At 40.2% G+C, this 25,652-nt stretch overlaps 1 protein-coding gene and 1 pseudogene across 5 annotated transcripts in view; both read left to right on the top strand.

The window, feature by feature from the left end:
* Positions 1-25,652, top strand: part of CMSS1 (cms1 ribosomal small subunit homolog) — a 418,629-nt gene that overhangs the window by 377,591 nt on the left and 15,386 nt on the right. For 4 of the 5 annotated variants that reach the window (XM_023559042.2, XM_023559043.2, XM_064273053.1 and 1 more), the window contains exons 2-4: positions 4,055-4,146; positions 18,597-18,668; positions 20,511-20,640. In XM_023559042.2, the coding sequence (XP_023414810.1) occupies positions 4,055-4,146; positions 18,597-18,668; positions 20,511-20,640 (294 nt within the window). The remainder of the gene's footprint in view (positions 1-4,054; positions 4,147-18,596; positions 18,669-20,510; positions 20,641-25,652) is intronic. The other variant, XM_010598602.3, reaches the window with a different exon arrangement.
* LOC104846761 (eukaryotic translation initiation factor 3 subunit I-like) lies at positions 4,589-6,980 on the top strand (annotated as a pseudogene).

Raw genomic sequence — 25,652 nt, 5'->3', positions numbered from 1 at the left:
AAGCATTCCTGCACTAGGACAGCTGGCATTAAGTTAACTATAGACCGAAGTGACTGCAAACCACACAAACATCCCGTTAAACTCAAACCAAATGTATGGCCAGCTCCCTCGAACTGGACCCCCAAGATGCTCACAGCCACTCCAGCACCACTCACTAGGGGATGTGTAATAGGAGGGAATTCTGAGTGGAAATAGATCTTGACATATCGTGGGTAAAATATCTTCCTTTTGCAAAACTTTTTTAAAAACATTTCTCTATATGATCCCATTGCCAGGGTCCTTCCCAGAGCCTATAAAGAACCCATACAAGTAAGGGTCCTGAAGCTTAAACTGGGAAATTGGACCCCCTCTACTTCTCAAAAAGAGGGAGAATGTAGGAATAGGAGAAAGAGAAGTTGCGCAACCTTCTGTTTTGGCTTGCTCTTTTTGCCGTGGGATGAAAAAAGACAGTATATTTGATTCCTCCGTTGGAAGAATTTAACCAAACCTATATCAAACCCAAAAAGTCTGATTTTTCTTATTGTTTTAATTTAAGTAGGCTTTTCAAGGAGTTGGAGAAGAGGAGGCACTGTCATGATGACTCCACTCCACAGCCCGCATCGGCCACTAGGACTGAGCGGCACAGGCCTGGCCCAGCCTCCTCAGTCCCCAGCAGTCCTAGAAGAACCTGTGTGCTGGAGCCGGGTTGGGTGGGCTAGGGGGTTTGGATCCCTGTACTTTTCTTTCAGTGATCTCTTAGTGGAAATACAGAAATAGCAGCCTTACTTCAGAAAAGCAGTTTTCTCTTTTGGAGCCAAAAGCCATCATAGTCTAAGGAAACAACTAATTGATTCAGCCTACAGTGATATGAGATGATCTCATATGTTAAAAGGTTTCAGGTGAAATAATTTTTTTTTGGAACAAGAAATAACTCTATTTAGAACATTTGATTAACAAGATATTTTAAAATATTTCTCATGGGTTTTTGTTGCATAAGAGTCACGTGCCTTTAAAAAATGTTACTTATTTTTGACTAGATTGCTTTAGACATAGACTGTGCTCTTCAGTTATCAGATTTTGGGAAATGGAAGAATATAGAGTTCAGAGGTTTTGGGTTTTTTTTTTTTTAAGAGTATTATGGAATTGATCTTGGCAATTCAGGTATTTTTAAAGCTAGTAAAAGGATATGAGGAAGCAAGAATTCTAAATTGGTTGTTCTTTTTGAAGAGAAGTTTATCAATTTCTAAATCATTCCACAAATATTTAATAGGAACCTACTATGTGCCGAGAGTATTCTAAGTGCCAAGGATAGATACATTAGTGAACCAAATTTTTAAAAATTCTTGCCCTTATGGTACATATATTCTACTAGAGAGAGTCAGAAAGAAACAATGAACTTATATACTACATGAAGGTGATAAATGCTGAGAAATAAATAGATCAGAATAAGGGAGATTGGAATGCGAAGTGAGTTATAACTTTCAGTAGGGTTGTCTAATAAAATTTAAGGTACATATACCCTTTAGGTCCAACAAATTCACTGCTAGGAGCTTAGCCTTAGAGGTAGATTTTCAAAAAGGACACAAAAGTATACGTACAAAAATATTCATATTATAGGGGAAAACAAAGAAAAAATCCAGGAGTCTATCGATAGGATGTTGGGTGGATAAATTATATATAAATGCAGTGGAATGGTATGGGCCTATTAAAAGGAATAGGGTAGCTCTATATGTACTGATGGAAACCCTGGTGGCGTAGTGGTTAAGAGCTACGGCTGCTAACCAAAAGGTCAGCATTTCGAATCCACCAGGTGCTCCTTGGAAACTCTATGGGGCAGTTCTACTCTGTCCTGTAGGGTCGCTATAAGTCGGAATCGACTCAAGGGCAATAGGTTTTATATGTACTGATATGGGACCATCCCCTGTATATGTTGCTAAATGACAAAAACAAGGTTTAGAACAATGCATATAGGCCTATTTTATGTATATTCACATGTGCTTTTTTTTTTTTTTTAAAGAAATATTCACAAAGACTGTTAACGATTTGTTTCAGACTGTTATTAATGTTGGGGGAGAGGATACTTGCTTTTTACATTTCATACCTTTATTTTATACCTTTTGGTAATATTTGAACTGTTTGTCAAATGCAGGTGTAACAATTATTTTACACAAATAAGTGATCTGGGAGAGAGGTAATTAATTAAGTAAATACTACTTCTAATGTGGTTAAAAAGCCTCTATTCTAGAACAGGTAAAGATTTAATATTCAGTAAGCACATGTCAAATAACTTGACAAAAATCAAAAACCAAACCAGCTGTTGCCAAGCTGAGTCTGCTCCGACTCACGGCAACCCCACGTGTGCCCGAGCAGAACTGTGGACCATAGGGTTTTCAGTGACTGGTGTTTTGGAATAGATCGTCAGGCTTTTCTTCCAAGGTGACTCTGAGTAGACTCGAACCTATAGGACTCTCTTTGCTAGATAGAGCAGGCTTTAGTTAGAGCTTTATTTTGTCTGCCCCCACTGGCATTTTGGGGCTGCCAGCTTCTTCAGCTCCGAGTCTGGGATATATCAGACAAAAGAAGACCCAGGGAACTCACCACTGTGTTATTCCTTGGGCTCAGAGGTTCCTAACTGGTGCGCCTTCTTCTCTCTACTTTTTAGTTTTTCTGTGTTTGTTTTATGTATAATGTTCAGGGTTTGGGGTGTACTTAGGGAAAAGTATGTCTACTACCACTATTTTCCCAGGACAGAAAGTTCTGGCAACACTAATGAGTCCTTAAAACAAAACAAAACAAAAAGGTTCTCTTAGTCTCATAGCTGCTATTTCTCATTACCTTATTGGTTAAAAAAAACACCTCTGTCATCAAGTCAGTTCTGACTCTTGGTGGTCCCATGTGTTACGGACTAGAACTGCTCCATAAGGTTTTCTTGGCTGTAATCTTTACAGAAGCAGATTGCCAGGCCTTTCTTCCATGGTACCACAGGATGGGTTCAACTGCCAACCTCTAGGATAGTAGTTACACAAACCATTTGTGCCACTCAGGGGCCCAGGGTCTACTGGGTAGAGACTTTTTTTTTTTTTATGCTATGGATTTAAAAGTATGCTGACATTTATAAGCTCAGGCAACCAAACTGGTTAATTTGGACCAAAATATGAATTCTGATAAAAATTTCTTATAAATTTACATTTCGAACTCACTTTGAAATACATAAAGAAACTCAAAGGGAACAAGTAAAGCCTTTTCAAAGATTCAAAGATTTGTTTAAAGGGAGCAACCACTGAAAACTGGAAGGCAGTGTGGCTTTCTGGGAAGTAAGAACCTTGTAGTTGCTGTGTCTCTTCACAAGGTCTTTATAAGCAGGAACGCTGTTAATAACTTTTACTTTTCCTGAGTCTTAAAATAAGAATTTATTTTTTCCATTGTGGAAAAATTCAATGTAAGAATTTATCATGACCTGTAATCGCTTTACCACAAGCAATTAACGTTTCCCCAGGGACCAGCACCTGGGCTGGCTGGGGCTGCAAGCATTATAACTTACAGGCAAGTAAGTTAGAAGGCCGTGGGTTCCCAGGTGGCAAACTGGGGCACATTACTTCACCTTTCTAAATGGCTGTTTTCTTATCTGAAAATGGAGGCTTAATGTCTATAAAGTCAGTAGTAATATTGTAATAATTAAATATGATAATGTACATAGGAAGGCCAATATGAAACACGTAGTGATGGCTCAGTAATGGCAGTTCTGATTGTTTATTAAGATGGCTTTTTGTCATTGTAAGATCTTAATAAACATTTTTTAAAGGCTGCCAAAAGTCTTATTATATTAGTATTCAAATTATGCAAGATTTCCTAGTGTTAGATACCTAGGCAAACTTTGGTTTTTCTGTTTTATAAATAAGGCTCCAATCTTGGTGCTTAAATCTCTGTATTCATTTGGGATCATTTCCATAAATTCAGCTTCCTAGAGGTAGAATTATTAAGTAAAGGGCTATATAGAACCTTCTAGAAAGGTTGCACCAGCAATAGAAGGGGAGAGAGAGATCCCTTTCTAATTTTTAAACTTTATTTTTCCTAGAAGCATCAGATGGTGAAGAAGGAAGAGGAGACACAGAAATGATGCAGCAGGAGACAGCTCCAACTCCTGCCCCGTCAAAGAAAACCAAACAGGTGACAGTCTGGGAGAGTCATAGTTGTTGGATTCTGAAGTCGCCGTCTTTCACCCATCTTGGTGTTGTTGGCTGTGAAGTCTATTCCAACTCGTAGAGACCCTACAGGACAGAGTGGAACCACCCCAAAGGGTCTCCTAGGCTGTAATCCTTACAGGAGCAGATGGACAGGTCTTTTCTCCCACAGAGTGGTTGATGGGTTCAAACTACTGACCTTGCGGTTAAAAGCCAGAGAGCTTAACCACTGGGCTACCAGAGCTCCTTCTTTCACCCCTCTGCAGCCTTAGATTTTTATTATAAATATACAAATATATTTTATTATAATGATACTTTAGATTCCTGTATTACGTTTTCCCTCAAACATCCAGCTGTATTCTTTTGGGTAGAGTTCCAAGAAGGAACAAAGAGCAGAAAGATATGCAAGATTATCTCCCACACAAAACATGGCCACAGCTTCCTGCCAGGCTGCCAGTGGGCTCCTGGTACCTTGTTTCTACCCATCATTGTGGTCTGTCATCTGCAGTCTTATCAGGAGATTTGTTGCCTCCATATTTCCATAAGTGACTGTTAGGATAAACTTTGCTTTCTTTTTTGATCTTCCTACGGACCTTTGAAATGCTCCACACATTCATTTGCATCTGATTGGTAAATCCATGCCGTCACTATTTTTTGCTTTTTAAAGAACGATTTACTGTCATCTTCTTCATTGTGCTGCCTTGTGGTCTTATTCTTGTTGTGAACCAAACCAAACCCGTTACTGTGGAGTCAATTCAGACTCATAGCACCCTTATAGGACAGAATAGAACTGCCCTATAGGGTATGAGTCAGAATCAACTTGACAGCAATAGGTTTGTTTTGTTGTTGTTGTTTATAGGGTTTCCAAAGAGCGATTGGTGGATTTGAACTGCCAACCTTTCGGTTAGCAGCCTGAGCTCTTAGCCACTTCACCACAACTAGAGGGTGACTGTACCCAAAGTTTATGGCCAGGCTAAGGATGATTGTGAGAAGCAGTTTAACATAGTGGTTGCTTACAAGCTGTGTGATCTTGGGCAAATTACTGAACTTCTCTGTACCTCAGCCCCTTTTGTCAAATGGTGATAATAGTCTCCTCATGTCACTGCTGACATAAAGCCACTCCTGCTGCAGGGCCACGAGCGGTCCATTATACAAATCAAGTACACCACAAGAGAGACCTCCTCTTCACCGTGACCAAGGACCCTATCATCAATGTATGGTACTCCGTGAATGGGGAGAGGCTGGGCACCTACGTGGGCCACACTGGAACTATGTGTGTGGTGTGTGGATCCCAACTGGAACACCAAGCATGTCCTCACTGGCTCAGTTGACAACATCTGTCGTTTCTGGGACTGTGAAACAGGGAAGCAGCTGGCCCTACTCAAGACCTACTCAGCTGTCCGAACCTGTGGCCTTGACTGTGGGGGCAATATCATCATGTTCTGTACGGACAACCGTATGGGATACCAGTGCTTTGTGAACTTCTTCAGCCTGAAGGACCCAAGCCAGATCACCAACAATAGTGAGCGCTACATGATGATCCCTTGCAATGACCCCAAGATCACCAGTGCAGTGTGGGGGCCCCTGAGAGAGTGTGTCTTCACAAGACCATGAGAGTGGAGAGCTCAACCAGTACAGCACCAAGTCTGGAGAGGTATTGGTGAATGTTAAGGAGCACTCCTGGCAGATCAGTGACATACAATTATCCAGGGATATGACCATGTTTATCACCACATCCAAGGACAACACAGCTAAGCTCTTTGACTCCACAACCCTTGAATACCAGCAGACTTTCCAGACAGAACGTCCTGTCAACTCAGCTGCCCTATTTCCCAACTATGACCATGTGGCTCTAGGTAGTGGTCAAGAAGCCATGGATCTAACCACGACCTCCACCAGGACTAACAAATTGACTCTTCCACTTGGCCTTTGAAGAAGTGTTTGGAAGAGTCAGGGGTCACACTGGACCTATCAACCGTGTTGCCTTCCATCCTGATGGCAAGAGCTATAGCAGCAGTGGAGAAGATGGTTATGTGTGCCTCCACTACTTTGACCCACAGTATTTTGAGTTTGAGTTTGAGGCTTAAGAAGCTGGATCTCCATCTGGGCTACTCACAGAAAGTTTTGGACTCTGAGAAATACATTAGACTGGAAATAATTTTTTTAAAAAAGGGCAATAAAAATTGTATCTTCTTCACAGAATTATACCAACCAACCTACCTGCTGCTGTCAAGTTGATTCTGATTCATAGCGACCCTATAGGACAGAATAGAACTGTCGGTAGGGTTTCCAACAAGTGGCTGGTGGATTTGAACTGCTGACCTTTTGGTTAGCAGCCAAATGCTTAACCACTGTGCCACCAGAGCCCCAATTATAGTGGGAAATTATAGCAGGGATTCAATGAGTGAATACTTGTTAAATGCTTCAAACAATGGTTGACAAAGAGTATGCACTCAAGTACTAATTACTATAGTGAAATGTACCTCATGTCTTTTTTATTTTGTTCATGATTTTTTCTTTGTGGGAAGGGAAATGCAGAAAGGTATACATATTTATTCTCTCTAGCCATCGAATATTTTGCTCAAAGGCTCTATACTAGTTGTAATTTTAACCATTCTTTCAAAGGCCTACAGGTTAACATCCTTAGCTTTTCAATTTATTTCCCTAAGATAGGGCTTAATTTATCTTAATTTATCCCACAACCATGCCAGTAGTCATGTCTTCTTTGACCTTTGCCCCTAACTGGTGCCTACATGCAGCACTCATTTCCAAATATTCTTCTTCATATAGAACTTTCTTTTTCCTTATTTCCTCCCTTGATTTTCTTCTTCCCTGCTCATCACTTTTTCTGGACCCATTAGTGAAAGAATAAATTTGCATTAACAGAATCGCCTGAGCCTGCATCTTTACTGTCTTTTTATTGGTGGAACCATCAGCTGTCCTAAATCTCCACCTGTTTTTTAGCTCCTTCCTTCTTGGCTTTTCTTTTCCCACAACCCTTAAGTTAGATAAATGGCAAAGAACATAGAGAGACAGAAAAAGTGGGAGAGGAAGGAGTGAAATCATCCTCCTTTCTCTGAGCACTCACCTATCTTTCAGCTGCCCAGATTTCAGCAATAACGGAGACCATTTATCAGACACTCACCATGGACCAGAGCCCTGGTAGCAGCAGTGGTTAAGAGCTTGGCTGCTAACCAAAAGGTTAGCAGTTCATATCCGCCAGCCACTCCTTGGAAACCCTGTGGGGCAGCTCTACTCTGTTCTATAGGGTTGCTATGAGTTGGAATCAACTCCATGGCAATGGGCTTTTGGATTGGTTACCATGGACCAGGCACATCATAGCTAACAATCTTCACAGCAACCCTATGAGATAATTGTACTCCATTTTACAAAGAACCTGAGGCCCACAGAGATGGGTGCCAAAGTCAAGGCCGGCTGTGAACCAGGCTGCTGGAGGGTACTGCTGCTTCCGCTTCCCTTTGCACCTGTCCTTCCTCTTTCAACATGGGAAAATTGAATTAACCACGTCTTCATCTTTGTGTGCTTTGTTGGGCACATGTCATCACTATTTTCTGCTGAGGAAAAAAAAAATGCAAAAGCTTAACCTTTTGCTGTCCACCTTCCTCTTGGCTCTAATTTCTCGCACTACCCAGTTGCTTTGACGAGTCCAAGTCCTAGCCAAAAAAAATGCCCTGGCCCCTTCCTCTGAGCCTAACCTCATTTCCTGGTCAGAGGGGGTCTCCTCATTCTCTGAACCTACGAGGGCATCTGTTTATGCCTCTCTGCCTCTGAAGACATCCATCTAGATCTCGTCCCCCCACGAGGCTTCCACACCTTGGGGAGAGAGCTTTATCTGCGCATCTCTGCAGAAACTTGCCCCTGATTGGCACTCATTACTTGTGAAATGGGAGCCCTGGTGGCGCAGTAGTTAAGAGCTCAGATGCCTACCGAAAGGTCAGCAGTTCGAATCCACCAGCTGCTCCTTAGAAACCCTATGGGGCAGTTCTCTGTCCTCTAGGGTCACTCTGAATTGGAATCGACTTGCGACAGCAATGGGTTTGTTTTATCTGTGAAATGAAGGAATGAATGACTATATCAGTTACTGCAGTTTTTTCACCCTCACCCCTTTATGTCCCTGACGCTGTACCTGTGGAGCTCTCATGACCAGTGAGTGTCCTCTCTCCCCTCTCCAGTCCCACCCTTGATCTTACCTGCAGTTCCCTCCTTGAAAGGCTCCCCCACCTTGGCGTTCAGGATTGGGGTCTCACCTTGTTCATCCCTGACCACCCAGCCTGTCCTCCCATCCTCTCTCTCCTGCCACTCTTCTCCCTCTGGAATGCATCTCACCACCCCAAGGAAAAACTTCTTGTCAAACACTGACCTATCTTGAGTCTTTCTCTAATTTATGCTTATAGAGCTTGTGTCTCCTGCTGGTTCATAAGTGCCTCAGGGCCAGGGTTTCTTCTATGTTCACTACAGTCCCTAGAAGGAGCCCTGGTTTTGCAGTGGTTAAACACTTGGCTATTAACCAAAAGATGGTTTGAACATAACCAGCCACTCCACGGGAGAAAAATGAGGCAGTCAGCCTCTGTAAAGTTTTACAGCCTTGGAATCCCTATGAGACAGTTCTACTCTGTCCTATAGGATTGCTATGAGTCGGAATCGACTGGACAGCAATGGTCTTATGCCCCTAGCACAATGTTGGGCACTTGTGTTATTTGACAGACGTGACTAGATATTCGTTTTTTAAAAAGCAATTACATTTTTTTTTCTTGGATCAAAGACAGAAAAGGAGAAGGAAAATTATTTCATGCTAATTTAAATGTTTTAGTTGTTTTTCAGGTTTGCACAGTTTTCTGTTTTTTAAGTGCCTCTTTATGCCTGTGCAGGAACTGCCTGGCATCGTGCTCCCAGTTGTATTATACATGTAGGCCCCAGTATCATCAGGTTCGCATTGCTGTCCAGACAGATGGAGTCCCGTCCTTTGCCACAGCTGGGCCTCACATTTGTATTTCTGAGTCCATGCCTGTGATCTGTCCAGCATTTCAACCAGCAGGTTTATAACTCTATAAAAAAAAACTTTTTTATCCATACAACTACATCATCTCTAGCAACCATTTCACATCTAAATAATCGTCCTTGGCCTACTTAATAATGTGAGTATAAAGATTTGCCAACAGTTCTTTTTTTGTCCCAGATATTGCTTCCAAAATAAATGATGAATTCCCGTACTCCTAGAGATTGCATCACCCTTTTCCCTCCTCGGCACCAGCCATTTCAGAGCCAGCCCTAGTGACTTTGTAATTATGGCTCCCAGAATAAAACCCCTTACGAGGGATTTTGTGATTTGTGTTGATGCCTCCATGATGTCAGTAACCTCTCAGTGATTCCATGACCCATCTCCTCTCCCTCGGGGATCACATTGGACTTCTTTTTTCTTCAGCTAGCCTTTTGTTTCTCTCCTTGGATCATAAAGGAATCTTCAGCAAGAGTACTTATCCCTTTTCCTCCTTACTTACTCACTACCGTTGTATTTTCTTGCTGTTTCCTTATTTCAGCATTAATTGTTCCATATCTCAGGCCTTCTTCCCACTCCCGCTCTCCAAGATTATTTTTGACTGTTGCCAAGAAAAACAAAACTAGCCACTCTCTGATTCACCTCCTTCCTTCCCATGCTGATCTCTCAATTCTCACTTGCTCTTTGTATTATCTATTGTTGCATAATAAATAACCACAAAAGTGAGCAGCTTAAAACAGCAAAAATTTATCTCAGAGTTTCTGCTATCTCACGGACATGGCTTAGGTGAGTGCCTCTATCTCTTCTTCTTATATCAGAAGTCAAGTCTTGGCCTGAGGCTGGGGGAGTTGACGGGGGAGAGTCTACTCATAAGCTCACCCATGGGAGCCTCTCCTCAGGGTTGTCTCACAACATGGCAGGTGGCATCCCCCTAGCTGAGTAATCCGAGAAAGAGCAAGCGAGAGTGCCCAAAACAGGGCCATGTCTTTTTATAGTGTAATCTCAGAAGTGAAATCTCCTCACTTTTGCCATATTCTACTTGTTAGAAGCAAGTCACTACATTCAGTCCACACTTAAGGGAAGGGGATTACATAAGAGCATGAATGTTACCAATTGCCGATCTGACACAAAGGGTCCTTGTCTTTTCCCGAGTGAGAATACATGCGAAAGACAAACTTTATCTTCAGCAAGCTTTATTTGCTTGAGTCAAGCAAAAGGAGTCAGCGGCATACTAAGCCTCTCCAAAAGACTGACTTTTGTGGGTTCAGTGGAGACAATAGAGTAATGAACATTTAGTGGGCTTCTTTCAAGGGGCAGGTACTTCTCAGAATGGCAGTGCATGTTAATTAGGTTGTGCACACATCTGGAACCCAAGATGGAACCCGCTGATATTCAAGATAGAGTCCTCTCAGCAGCCCTTGGCATCACTTATGGGATATAGCACAAGCACACTGATCTTTGGCCCTACATCGCCATCTTCACAGGGCTAAGGAAGGTTAAACAGCGGTCACACTTTGTTGTGCACATGCAGGAACCTGTAAAGGGGGAAGGGACTAGAAAAACACTAAGAAGGAGATAGTAATTCATGGGTTGTTTCAACCTTATGTCATGTTGACAGGGCGTGCTTCCTGTTTACCCAACTTCTAGATGGTAATCTTTTAACAGCTCTTTCGTTCTACCAGCACAGTTAACCCTATCTGGCTCATGTATACTAGGAGACAAGGACCATTGGGAACTATCTTGGAGTATGGCCACCTCAGCCTACCCTCTGGCATATGCAGAATATATTCACCCCACACCTCTCCCTCCCAAGGCTGCAAAACTCTCCTGTACAGTATCAACTCAGTGTCTAAAATCTTATCATCTAAACAAAGTTCTGATGCAGTTGAGGCTCCTCAGGTTTAGTTCCTTAAATACAGCTCTTTGAGTACATTGCTTCTCAACCTGTGAAACTAGGGAGGCAAGTTATGCCCCCCCTCCACCACCACATACCCAACATGCAATGGTGGGGCTAACATCTGCAGACATTTCTATTAAAAAGGGGGAGAAATACAAGGCACAAAAGAGTCATTGGTCTATAGCAGTTCTGAAACCCAGCAGGACAAATGTTGGAAGTTTCTTTATTAAGTCTGAAGGCAAAAAAATAATTCTCCATGGTTCTTGGTTTTTTTGAAAGGTAGCACCAGTTTGCAACTGAGCAGCTCACTCAGCCTGATTCCTGCCAGTAGAATTCTGAGTGAGGGTTCAAAGGCCTCTCTTCGTGTTGTTTTGTCTCTAATGCCCTCAGCCCAAACTAGAGGTGTTTCTGCATATATAACTCCATTAAAAACTTTCTAAGTCTCCTAGGGTTCACTCCATTAGGCAAAAGTCATATTCACAAATTTTTCTAGACGAATCCTTCTGTACCTTGGGTCCCTGCTGAGGCAACTGAAGGACACCTTTAAGCTTCCTAGAATTTTTATTGTTGACTGAGAGACTCTGTGAGGCCCACCCTTAGTTTTTAAAAAGATTGAATAGAACTCTGAGGTACCACTTTTGTTCTTTCTGAGATCTTAGCAAAAGGTTTTGTAGTCACACCTTCAACTTTATCTTTAACAATCCTTCATCGCAGCTTCATCTTTTACACTTTACTGTACTCCCCAAGAAGAAACCAGGTGGCATCTTTAACAGTGCCTGGCAATCTCCTTAGCTAGGTTACCCATTTCATTAGGCATATTTTCTACTTTGCACATAATTGCAGACAACAGTACTCCTAAACTTCCTACCATTACAAAACAAGGATCTCCTTTTCTCCAGTTTTCAGTAAGATTTTTCTCACTTTCTGCAAGCTTTCATTTACAGTGTCCACAAAGTCCAAACATTTTTATGAACAGTGTGTCCAGGACACACTATCTGTTTATCAATCCACCTTATTTTTGACACATTTCAAGGTAATTTGTAAAATCAGTACACTCCCCACAGACACTTTAGCATGCATACCATTAACTAAAGTTCAATGTTTGTTTTAAAGTTCTCTTTGTGTGTGTGTGCTAAAGTTAACATACAGTAAAATACACAAATGTTAAGTATACCATCAATGAGTTTTTAAAAATGAATACAACTCTATAACACTGTCTTAGTTATCTAGTGCTGCTATAACAGAAATACCACAAGTAGATAGCTTTAACAAAGAAAATTTTATTTTCTCACAGTCTAGTAGGCTAGAAGTCCATATTCAGGGTGTTGGCTCTAGGGGAAGGCTTTCTCTCTCTGTCAGCTCTGGAGGAAGTCCTTCTCAGCAATCCTCCTCTGGCCTAGGAGCTTCTCTGTACAGGAACCTCAGGTCCAAAGGACACACACTGCTCTCAGCAGTGCTTTTTTGGTGGTATGAGGTCCCCACTCTCTGCTTGCTTCCCTTTCCATTTATCTCTTGTAAGATAAAAGGTGGTGCAGACCACACCCCAGGGAAACTCCCTTTATATTGGATCAGGGATGTGACCTTAAAATCCCACCCTGATCCTCTTTAACATAATCCAATCTTACTTCATTAAGCACAGGCAGAGATTAGAATTTACAACATATAGGAAAATTACAATCACAAAATGGAGGACAACCACACAATACTGGGAATCATAATAAAAAAATTTTTTTTTTTTTTTTAATCATGGACTAGCCAAATTGACACACATATTTTGGGGGGACACAATTCAATCCATGACAAATACAAACCCATATCAAGATACAGAACATTATCATCACCTCAGAATCCTTTCATACCTCTCTCCAGTCATCACCATTCCAAGCCCCTCACCCCAGAGGCAACCACTTATTCTGATGCTTTTCCCAAAAATTGAGTTTTGCTGTTCCCAAATTTCATGTAAATGAAATCATACAGTATATGCTCTTTTAAGGTTCCTTTCACCATAATGTTACTTAGTGTCATCTATGTTTATGCATAGTGGTTCATCCCTTTTTATTAGTCAGTAAGATTCAATTGTATGAATATACCATGGCTTGTTTATCCATTCTTTTATTGGAGGACACATTGGGGTATTTCCAGTTTGGGGCTATTATAAATAAATCTACCATGTACATTCGTATACGAGTCTTTTTATGAACATACATTTTTATTTCCCATGGGTAAATACCAAAACCAAAAAACCCAGTGCCTTCGAGTTGATTGCGACTCATAGCGACCCTATAGGACAGAGTAGAACTGCCCCGTAGAGTTTCCAAGGAGCGCCCTGAGGATTTGAACTGCTGACCCTTTGGTTAGCAGCCGTAGCACTTAACCACTACACCACCAGGGTTTCCTATGGGTAAATACATACGGGTGGAATTGCTAAGTTATGTTTAGTTTTGTAAAAACTACAGACCTCTGTTTCAAAATGATTGTACTATGTTGTACTCCCACCATCAGTGTATGAGAGTTGCATTCCATGATATCCTTGCCGATATTTAGAGTTAATGATCATTTTAATTTTAGTCATTCTGATGGGTGTATATTCAAAAACCTTTGACCAAGTAGAAAAGAAACTAAAAACCCAGTTCTAATTTGTTTTCATTTTTACAATGAACATGCTCATCCTGTTATAAAATGGCAATTTAAATGTTTTTGTATTTTTACCAAAGTAATAACTGTACATCATTTTGTAAATCAGACACTGTTAAAAGTTTTAATCAAAAAAACAGCAGTACCCTTTTGCACTTCATCTCCGTACTAGTTCTTTCCTCAGAGGTAACCACCCTCAACTTTTGTAGCTGCTTTCATTTACTACTTTGTACTTCATATTGCTATTTCTTGATCTATTTCTGACATAATCTATTAGTTTCCTGACATGGTATATGAGGACATAAAAAAACCAAACCCAGTGCCGTGGAGTCGATTCTGACTCGTAGCGACCATATGAGGACATAGCTCTCCCTTTTATCCCCTGTTCCCTCTGCATCCTCTGCCTCCTCTGCCAACACCATGATATCATATTTTGGTTAAAACAGTTGTCACTATTACATTATTCCAAACAGGGAAATATTATTCAATGCCTGTAAAAGAAGAATCTGAGATCATCCATCTTCTCTTATACAATTCTTTATTTTCATGGCATGAATAATTGACTCATTTATTTGCCTGGCTTGCTGTATTCCTATTGTTAATTTTTTCCATATGTTCTCACTTCTCTTCAGCATGCCCATGAATAATATTTTCCATATGCTCAAATACGTCAATTATTTCTTTCCTATAGACCTCCAAAAGCAGCCTTGGTGGTGCAGTGGTTAAGCACTTGGCTGCTAACCAAAAAGTCAGTGGTTCAAACCCACCAGCCACTCCACAGTAGAAAGATGTGGTAGTCTGCTTCCATAAAGATTTACAGCCTCAGAAACCCTACGTGGCAGTTCTACTCTATCTTATTAGAGTCGCTATGAGCAAGAATTGACTCGGTGGCAGTGGGGTTTTTGTTTTTATAGATGTCCATACTATTGTTCCACTCTGAATTGTTTATTCTCTAGGCCTGTTAGGCAGTTGCGAGTTTTCTTACCTGTCATCGTGGGATGTCTCTTCATCTCTTCTGGGTTGGACTCCCTATTTGCTGAATCCCATATATTCCTCTTTCTTGATTTAGCTAGCCCCTTATTTTGCTATAACACGGCCTTCATATCTGTGGTCAGGAAGTAAAGTTTTTGAGACCATAAATATATGAAAATGCCTTTATTCTACTCTTACACTTGGTTGGCTGTTTGGCTGGGTATAAAATTTCAATATGCAAATAATTTTTTCTTAATTTTGAAGGCACAGTTACATTGAGTTCTAGAACTCATTATTGCTCGTGAGAACTGTGATGCCATTCTGTTTCCTGATCCTTCCTATTTTTTATGTTATTTGGTATTGGCTTTTTGGGGGGAAATTCTAAAATTCTTTATCCATGTGTTCTGAAATTTCACAGTGATACATACTGCTACAAATTTTTTCCTTATTCATTGTCCTGGATACCTGATGGGCTTTCAATTTGAAGCTCTATGTTCTGGAAAGTTTTCTTGGGTTTTTTTTTTTTTTCTTTGATCATTACTTCCTGCACTGTTTTATAGGACCTGTTTTTCTGTAATACCTCTTATTGAAATGTTGAATCTCTTGGGCTGATTCTCTAATCTTCTTACCTGTTTTCATTCCCATTCTCTTCTCTTTATTTTTGTTCTTCTGTCTGGGAGATTTTCCTTACTTTATTTTCAAGCCTTCTCTTACATTTTATATTCCAACTGTCTTATTTGTTTTAATGTTTAAATGTTTTCTGGTTGTCTTTGTTTCATGGCTGCAAAATCTTTCATTATCTCTCTGAGAATATTAATTATAATTGGTTTGAAGTACTTTCCCTCTTTTCTCAAGGTTTTTTTTTTTTTTTTTTTGCTTGTCCTAAACTTTTTCTCTCATGTTACACTCTTTCCTTAGATGTCTGATGAGCCTTAGATGTCTATTCATATTGGAGATACACTAAAAAATTGTTGGAAAAGTTTTGTGCATAAGTGGGGCTTGTTAATCATTGGACTTCATGGGAAGGTGATAGAATAACAAGCTGGATATTTACTATGGGACCCCCAAGTTTCACTCTCTTGTGGCATTTATCTTAGACCATTCTATTTTTCCAGAGAAGAATTCACTAGTTTCCTGCCTACAATATATAAGTCTGGCTCCAGACATTATGGAACAAGGGCAGGAAATGGTGATGACCCTCAATCTCTACCCTACCTCGACTGTGCCAGATTTCTTGGTCCTCTTAGTCTTCTTAATCTCCCCAGAGAATAAACCTTCTGTTTGCTGCTGAGAAGGGCAAGGTGAGAGGAAGCAGTAATGGGATAGTTGCCTGGCTGCCTGGGCAGGAGATACAGTTCAGTGTGGGGGGCAAATTATTATAAACTTTCAACTAATCCCTTTCTTTTCAGCCCTTCACTGTCTGTAGTACCCTGTGCTTCCAAGTACTGAACCTTTTCAAAGTCTAGCAGGTCAAACAGACTCATTTATTGTTAGCATCTACCTCTCCAAAAACCCAAGTGCTAGCTTTCTCTCTCTGTTAAGTCATCCAGTTGTATTCTTCATTTTCAACAAAGTTGTTGAAATCTCTCCACTACTCTTTTCCGCTTTCTTGGTTTCTTGGTACTTATAGATCTCATACCTTTTCAGTTTTCTTTATTTTAAGTTTAGGGGGATTTTTGAGATTGATTTGTCATGTTTAACTAGGAGAATTATTCTCAAAAGATATAATTTTCGACACTTTAAAGACTTGAGAACTTTCCCCAATCACTTCATTTGAAAGCTTTATTTATTTATTTATTGGTATATTTTGGGGAAAGTGTGATTCGTCAGGCAATATACTTAAAATTGCTGCATTTCACATAAAGAGATGACATTACTTGTCAACTGTCAAAGTCACATACCATTGGAATTGGTTTCTAGAAATTCTTAGTGGCCTGACCTGAGTCATCTACATCTTCTTACCCAATCTCTCTGAGGGTAATCATCAGCGTTCACAAGGCAGCTAAGTTTAGGAATTTTCAAAAATGTGGATTTTGCTTTCTCCATAAAGCCATCTTATCTCTATGGAAATTGGCCCCATGAACTTGCCTTCTTCATTAGTACCTTACCCCAACCAGATAAATTAACTGGTTCCATTAGGGTGATCTAAGAATTTGAACCTAACTTTTAAACCTGATGAAGCAGTTCATCAAGCAAGCTTCTTTTTTCTTGTATATGATTCAGAATTGCATTTTTATGTTTCTTCTAGAATTGGAGAGTTCATGTCCTTATAAATGATCTCCTTTCCAAATTTAATTTGTGTAATATTTGAGTTAATTGGCTTTGTAAACCTAGCATAAATATAACCCAGCAAGTTGAACGTACTCCTAGAGAGCAACCCCATTTGCTAAATAAGAAAATAGAACAGATTTCTAAATCTGCTTCCCAAGACCTTGATACTGGTGATGAGATACTGCAGTTTGTCTTAGGGGATCTACTAATTGTATCCAGGCCTTCGCCTTAGGAGCTTGAGCTGAACACTGGCCTCATTTGTAATTGGACTCCTATGACTATCCGGCAGTTTCTGTGACATATTAGGGCCTTGGCCCAGTTTCTTATTGGCATGTACCAGTATCAAACTGGCATATCCGAATCCAAAAGGCAACTTAACTTTCTAAATCAGAAATAAGGGCATAATATCTTTCTTTTCTTTAGCTATGAGGCAACTGCTCTTTGTAAGTTTTTTTGTTTTAACTGAGAAGAACCTAAATTTTCAAGATTCTCATGTTACTTTAATCCTGAACCTTTAGAATCTACTTCTTTTCTAACTAAAAGAGAATCTAGAAACTGCTGGTCCTGGCCCCAGGTCTTGAAGAAATTGTGTCATGTTATGTCTCTCTGGCTTCAGGCCATAGTCATTCCTAATCTACAGGCTGTCTGCAAGCTTCAGGAGAAAGATTCATCTGTAATCGTTTTAAACAGAGCCAGTGGAGACAAGATTGCTTTGGTTAGTAGCTCACCAGTTTAGACTCAGTACTGTCTACTTGGAGTGGAAATTTAATCAAAGGAAAACTCAAAGTGTTTTCACTTTACATTTTATATCTTACTTGACAACTTGTTTGAAGATGCTGCTTAAAAGGTCCAGCGCAGGAAACGTTTTATATTCCTGCTTATGATTAAAAACTATGGAATCTGAGGCATTCTATTTTATAAATCAAGGTCTTAGTCCAAGTTTCCTGTTTTTCTACATTAAAAAAAAAAACAAAACTACAGGGTAAAAATAGCACTAAACTATATAGGGTACTCGGGGTCAAGGCAACAGGCAAAATAGTTTATTCCGGGCTATGGACTGAGACCATTAGCAAAAAGATTCACTTTATAGTCACTATAGATTTTTTTTTTTATAGATAAGGCTAGTTTTACAAAAATATAAGTAAATATATCCTACTTTAGATTCTCTATGCTTATTGAAAAGAGGAAAAGAATGGATAATACAAAGTTAAAAAAAAAAAACCAGTGACACGAAATGCAGGATCACACATAGCTAATTCATGGGAAACCCTGGTCACTCTAGTCAGACTGTCTTACCACAGCTTAATTTGAATCACATCTATTTCTGCCTGTATTTTATAAACCTGGCTACTGTCTTCACTCTTGAATATCCTATACTACCACCCCAAAGGCACATACACACTCACTCACACATATCAACATTTGTTTAAAGATTTTCTCGTCGTAAGTCATCTGCGCTTTCTGACTTTCTCATGTTCTCTCAGCCCTGCATACTAGTCTACAGTGGGTCTCTCGTTATCTATAGATGTTACCAAGGCACTCTCTGAAGAATACATGCATGGCAAAAGGCACTTAGGGATTTATACCATTCATTGACATCTCATCACGCTAAAGTAAAAGTTTTCTTATTTGTATTTCTTTATAGCCTAAAGAATGTTTCTTGATAAAACCAAAGGAAACAAAAGAGGAGGCCACGAAGACCAGGAGGAGGAAAAAGGTAATATTAATAATGCCTTACAACGTGTGGCCCCAGGTGATTTTCATCTCATATGTATATGTTGTACTTTCCTAAGGCAATTATTCAAATCTTCACTCTAGAGATGCAGAAATGTAAGGTTCAGTGAGGTTTGGTGACTTCCCTAAGGTCACTAGGAATAAGTGTTTCTGCTGGAGCTAAAAACAATTTTTTCCTGACTCCTATTTTAGTCTCATGGAGCACCAAACATCTCTGTTATCCACCCTGAGTTTTCACTGTGGTTAAGGATCAGACATGGGTGTCTAAGTCTAGAAGGGGCCCAGAGCTGTCCTACTCGTTGACCCCTCTGACTCTGGATGAGATGGAGTGCAACCATTATGGATTAGGTGTCCAAGAAAAGAAATTTAGCAACCTCCCTTTCCTACCCACTCCAGTCTTGAAGACCTTACACATTCAAGAATTAATGCAAAGAAAATAATAAGCAGGTGAAGGTACTGTAAGCATAAGGCATTTCTGACTCTAATTTGAAACCATAATTTAAGGCAAAAAGCTTCCTTTCCCTTTTAATACTCGCCTGTGAGCATAGGGAAGACTCTGCTGCTCCTATATAAACTTTCTTACATCTCAGGTTTGGAGAAAGAATGGTTAGCTTTGACCTTCCACCACAGTTGTGAAAACAGCAGTGTAATTCTCTCCCTGCCAAGAAGGGTCTACTGCTGAAATCAGCAGAGGAAATATGATTGGGATTAGAGGAAAGAAGATGGACTCAACCCAATTACTTAACAGTGAGCTTTTAGAGAACTAAGAGTGTGTGTGCGTATGTTTGCTTTTCTCACAAATGGCCAAATAGGAACACGAGAGATGCCAAATTGACTGAGGTTTGGCAAGTCCTTAAAGAAGTGACTTTAACTTCTCTTTGATAGTTTGTACACTAATGGCCTTCAGGAGTGTTAACTTCTTGGTGGCTCGAGGTCAGAACTCCTGCTAGATAGTTTAGCCTTGGCTGAGGTCACACTAAAATGTGTCTACTGGTGACATATTTTTAAAAGTTAATTCATTCAACAGACCTTGACTGTTCTTGACGGTGGTGTAGAAATGAGGATACTGTGGAAGGGGGGAAAAATGCTGGGGGTGGGAATGGGAGAATGACTCCTTCTGTATCTTTGGTGAAACATTAGAAGGAACTGAGAAGGGAAGTTTATGATGAAATTAAATGAATGATTTTGTGTACCTACATTGCAGGCATTCAATAAGTGCTATCCGAATTAAGTCTAAATCAAAATAGATGTTGGAAATTACTTCCTGTAGTATCTGTTCTACTTTCTGTAGACCACTTTAAGACCGTCAGTCTCCCAAAACTTGAGAAACGAGGGTCTAAGGCCTCTTTTCAGTGGGCTCCTATGCTCCGATTATTCCTGCAAGCTTTACTCTAATGCCAGAAATCCAGGCTGAGACTCAGCCCCTCAAAAACCAGGTTGGGCAAGAAATTCTCAAAATTCACTTTCCCAAAAATACAAATTGTCTAGGCCTTAAAGAGACCTTAGAGAAAGTTTTCAGTATCAACAAGATTTCTTGACTTTTAACAGAAAACAATATCCTATTATAGAGACTCCTTCAAGAACTTCAGTTCTCCTAGAAGTCATAGAACTAAGAATTACAAAAAGCCTGTAGGTCCTCTGTTTATTTTTCAAAGCCATAGTTATGTCCAGGAAATATTCATTATGTTTTCTCAAGTATATTTTTTAGAGCTCACATTCACACTCAACTATTACCAAAAGCTATGCTGCAGTTACATCAACCTATCCTAAGCCAAATCCCATTCTAAAATCTATCTTCCCATTTTTCTTCCTTCTCATATCTTAGAAGAAAATTACTGATGTTCTTGCAAAATCTGAACCAAAACCAGGGACACCTGAAGACCTACAGAAGCTGATGAAGGACTATTACAGCAGCAATCGCTCAGTGATTGAATTAGAAGAACTGAACCTACCAGGTGGGACCAGGCTTCTTTTCCCCAACCCCCCACCCCAACTGTCCTGAGATTAGTCATCTAGAGGACCTATTGTTAACTGCTAGCCATTTTGCTGATGATAAGGATCAAAACAGGTTCATCTTTCTTTACTATTTATTATGGTTATGTGTCTCAGCCAATAAATATATTAATATGCTTAACAATTAAACTGGTCTTCCTTGTAGGTGTATGGATATTATCCTATCACTGACAGCATTGTACTTCAGGATAGATCTTGAAACGTTCTTTTTAATGATGAATGCAACACCGTTCCTCTTCTAGTTGTCACTCCCAGCATAGTAAACCATATGATTGTCTGAGTCAAAATGGCCAATACTAGTCCATTTCAGTTCACTAATGCCTAGGATCTTGATGTTTATGCGTTCCATTTCATTTTTGATGATTTCCAATTTTCCTAGAATCATACTTATTACATTCCAGGTTCCGATTATTAATGGATGTTCACAGCTGTTTCTTCTCATTTACACACCAACTACTAGGGCCAAAGATGAAGGAATAGAAGACTTTTATCAGCTGCTGCAGTCTGAAATTGATCAAACATGCAATCAAGATCCGCTGATAATTACTGGTGATTAGAATGTGAAAGTTGGAAACAAAGAAGAAGGATCAGTACTTGGAAAATATGGCCTTGGTGATAGAAACAATGCTGGAGATCGAATGATAGAATTTTGCAAGACCAACGACTTCTTCATTGCAAATACCTTCTTTCACCGACATAAACGGTGACTATACACAAAAAAAAAAAAAAAAAATTTTTTTTTTTTTTTTATACACATGGACCTCGCCAGATGGAACACACAGAAATCAAATTGACTACATCTGTGGAAAGAGACGATGGAAAAGCTCAATATCATCAGTCAGAACAAGGCCAGGGGCCGACTGTGGAACAGACCATCAATTGCTCACACGCAAGGTCAAGCTGAAACTGAAGAAAATCAGAGCAAGTCCACGAGAGCCAAAATATGACCTTGGGTATATCCCACCTGAATTTAGAGACCATCTCAAGAATAGATTGGACACATTGAACACTAGTGACCGAAGACCAGACGAGTCGTGGAATGACATCAAGGACATCATCCATGAAGAAAGCAAGAGGTCACTGAAAAGACAGGAAAGAAAGAAAAGACCAAGATGGATGTCAGAGGAGACTCTGAAACTTGCTCTTGAGCATCAAGCAGCTAAAGCAAAAGGAAGAATTGATGAAGTAAAAGAACTGAACAGAAGATTTCAAAGGGCATCTTGAAAAGACAAAGTAAAGTATTATAATGACATGTGCAAACAGCTAGAGGTGGAAAACCAAAAGGGAAGAACACGCTCGGCATTTCTCAAGCTGAAAGAACTGAAGAAAAAATTCAAGCCTCGAGTTGCAATAGTGAAGGGTTCCATGGGGAAAATATTAAACAACGCAGGAAGCATCAAAAGAAGATGGAAGGAATACACAGAGTCATTATACCAAAAAGAACTAGTCGATATTCAACCATTTCAAGAGGTGGCATATGATCAGGAACTGATGGTAGTGAAGGAAGAAGTCCAAGCTGCTCTGAAGGCAGTGGCAAAAAACAAGGCTCCAGGAATTGATGGAATATCAATTGAGATGTTTCAACAAACAGATGCAGGGCTGGAGGTGCTCACTCGTCTATGCCAAGAAATATGGAAGGCAGCTTCCTGGCCAACTGACTGGAAGAGATCCATATTTATGCCTATTCCCAAGAAAGGTGATCCAACTGAATGTGGAAATTATAGAACAATATCATTAATATCACACACAAGCAAAATTTTGCTGAAGATCATTCAAAAATGGCTGCAGCAGTATATCGACAGGGAACTGCCAGAAACTCAGGCTGGGTTCAGAAGAGGACGTGGAACCAGGGATATCATTGCTGATGTCAGATGGATCCTAGCTGAAAGCAGAGAATACCAGAAGGATGTTTACCTGTGTTTTATTGACTGCAAAGGCATTCGACTCTGTGGATCATAACAAACTATGGGTAACACTGCGAAGAATGGGAATTCCAAAACACTTAATTGTGCTCCTGAGGAACCTTTACATCGATCAAGAGGCAGTTGTTCAGACAGAACAAGGGGATACTGATTGATTCGTTTAAAGTTAGGAAAGGTGTGCATCAGGGTTGTATTCTTTCACCATACCTGTTTAATCTGTATGCTTAACAAATAATCCAAGAAGCTGGACTATATGAAGAAGAACGGGGCATCAGGATTCGAGGAAGACTCACTAACAACCTGCGTTATGCAGATGACACAACCTTGCTTGCTGCAAGTGAAGAGGACTCGAAGGACTTACTAATGAAGATCAAAGACCACAGCCTTCAGTATGGATTACACCTCAACATAAAGAAAACAAAAATCCTCACAACTGGACCAATGAACAACATCATGATAAACGGAGAAAAGACTGAAGTTGTCAAGGATTTCATTTGACTTGGATCCACAATCAACAGCCATGGAAGCAGCAGTCAAGAAATCAAAAGACTCATTGCATTGGGCAAATCTGCTTCAAAGGACCTCTTCAGAGTGTTGAAGAGCAAAGATGTCACCCTGAAGACTAAGGTGTGCCTGACCCAAGCCATGGTAATTTCAATTGCATCATATGCATGTGAAAGCTGGACAATGAATAAGGAGGACTAAAGAAGAGTTGGTGCCATTGAATTGTGGTGTTGGCGAAGAATATTGAATATACCATGGACTGCCAAAAAAACAAACAAATCTGTCTTGGAAGAAGGGCGGCCAGAATGCTCCTTAGAGGCGAGGATGGCGAGACTGCATCTTACATACTTTGGACATGTTGTCAGGAGGGATCAGTCCCTGGAGAAGGACATCATGCTTGGCAGAGTACAGGGTCAGCGGAAAAGAGGAAGACCCTCAACGAGGTGGACTGACACAGTGGCTGCAACAATGAGCTCAAGCATAACGATTGTAAGGATGGCGCAGGACCGGGCAGTATTTCGTTCTGCTGTGCATGGGGTCGCTATAAGTCGGAATCGACTCAACGGCACCTAACAACAACAACAACATATTTAACAGTTATAATTTAACAATTAGTACATTTTCCGTGTGCTAATACTCTTTTCCCCAACCTAATAGAATCCTTCATGGGGAAGACAGAAGTCAAGTGAAGATAAAGACAAAGCACACATTTAAAAGTATAGCTATGGAACATTGATTTACTCATCCTTTATAGACAAGACTTTAGCTTTAATAAGCATTTTAGTTTTATTGTTGTCGTCATTTTAATCACGATTTCTAGTCATGGTTTTGTTCTTAGGGTAGTGTTTCTGGTGCCAGCCTAGTCTTTTTCATGCAGGCTATCTACAGGTAGGGACAAAATTCTACCATATTAGCAAGACTGCCACCTCCCCCAGGTGATTCTTAAGCCCACTAGAGTTTGAGAACCATTGACTTCAAGTATTCATAATTAAGCTAAAGAATATCGCAAAATTCTTAGAACTACTAATTTTAATTAATTATGATACATCATGTTAACTCTTTTTGGGCAAGGATGGAAGAAAGGAGATGTTGCCATAAAATGAAACCACAGAAAGTTTGGGTACCACTGCTTGAGATGAGCCATTTCTAGGTTGCTAGGGCTATCTCATCCTGCCTTTAGAAAAAGTCAAGGGTAGCTTGATTTCCTTTTCTGTTACAACTTTATGCTTTCTAGAAGCCTGAGAAGCTGAAAAACAATCTGTTCCCTGAATTTTTATAATTCCTTTGTGATGTACTTTTTTAAAAAACACACACACACACCGAATTTAGAGACACGAGTGCCCTTATCTGTTTCTTTTCCAAAAAGAATACACTTTAGGGAATTGCAGGAGTGTGTTTCCACATGAGCGAGATCTGGGGTTTTGGACTTACTGAACCCAGAGGCTCCAACAACAGCTCCAAACCACCCCCTCAGCAGGCCGTTCCTCTGGCCGAGCACTCTGTCCTAGCTATTCTATCACCGGAATCAAGTGTAATAACAAAACCTCTTCTCAACTTTAACTCAAGTTTGGGTTTTACTGTGGTTCAATTGTCAGTTTTCCCTTCTAATTCTTCGTAAGACTATACTTTCAACTTAACAAGAAGTTGTGAGGTAATGGGACCACCCCATGTGTGCAGAGTAGAACTGCTCCTCGGAATTTTCAAGGCCGTGACCTTTCAGAAGCAGATCGCCAGGCCTGTCTTCCAAGGTGTCTCTGGGTGGGTTCAAACTGCCAACCTTCTGGCTAGGAGTCGAGCGCTCAACCGTTTGTGCCACCAGGGACCATTACTACTCTGTAATTTCTTGGAACATCATAAACTCCTATCCTCTCTAGAACTGTAGAAAGTCAAAGGCCAGAAGAAATTTTTAAGATTTCATTTCAGTTCCATAGTGAGTCTATGTTATGGTATTGTGATATCAGAGTTCACTAGGCAAGAACGGTGTGGTCTTAAGTTGGTGTAAGGAGGAAGAAAATTATGTTAGAAATACTCATAGCCAAAAAGAATAGGCTAGCTTTTCCGTTTGGGAAATTCGGCCATTCTGAGATAATAATCGGAAGGTTTAGGAGAAGAGGCCTTGTCACTATACTGATGAGGCTGAGGACAGAGAGGAAGTCCATGCTAGCTGAGGGGAAGGAGATTCCACTGGTTGTTTGAAACAGGCTCAGGAAGGGACATAAATAAAAAGTGGATACAAATAATAAAATATTGTGCCTAGTTAGTTTGCTGAGTGTCTAACTTGGTTTTTTTTTTTGAGATTATTTGTGTCTTTAGGGCAGGAACATGTCTTCAATTAATATTGTGCACTGAACATTGCTGATGTCATGCACAGGGGCACTTAATTAGGGTTTCAAGGCAGGAGTTGCTTGGGGCTAATTCGATTCTCAGCTGTCCTCCTGATCAGTGATTCCTAAAGGCCTATAGGCTAGCTGCAACCCAATCACCAAGGAGCTTCATAAAAAAAAACATTCCCGGGCCCACCCCAAGGA

This window comes from Loxodonta africana, chromosome 20, assembly GCF_030014295.1.
Source record: "Loxodonta africana isolate mLoxAfr1 chromosome 20, mLoxAfr1.hap2, whole genome shotgun sequence".
Lineage (NCBI taxonomy): Eukaryota > Metazoa > Chordata > Mammalia > Proboscidea > Elephantidae > Loxodonta > Loxodonta africana.
This window is presented reverse-complemented; position numbering and strand designations above follow the sequence as displayed.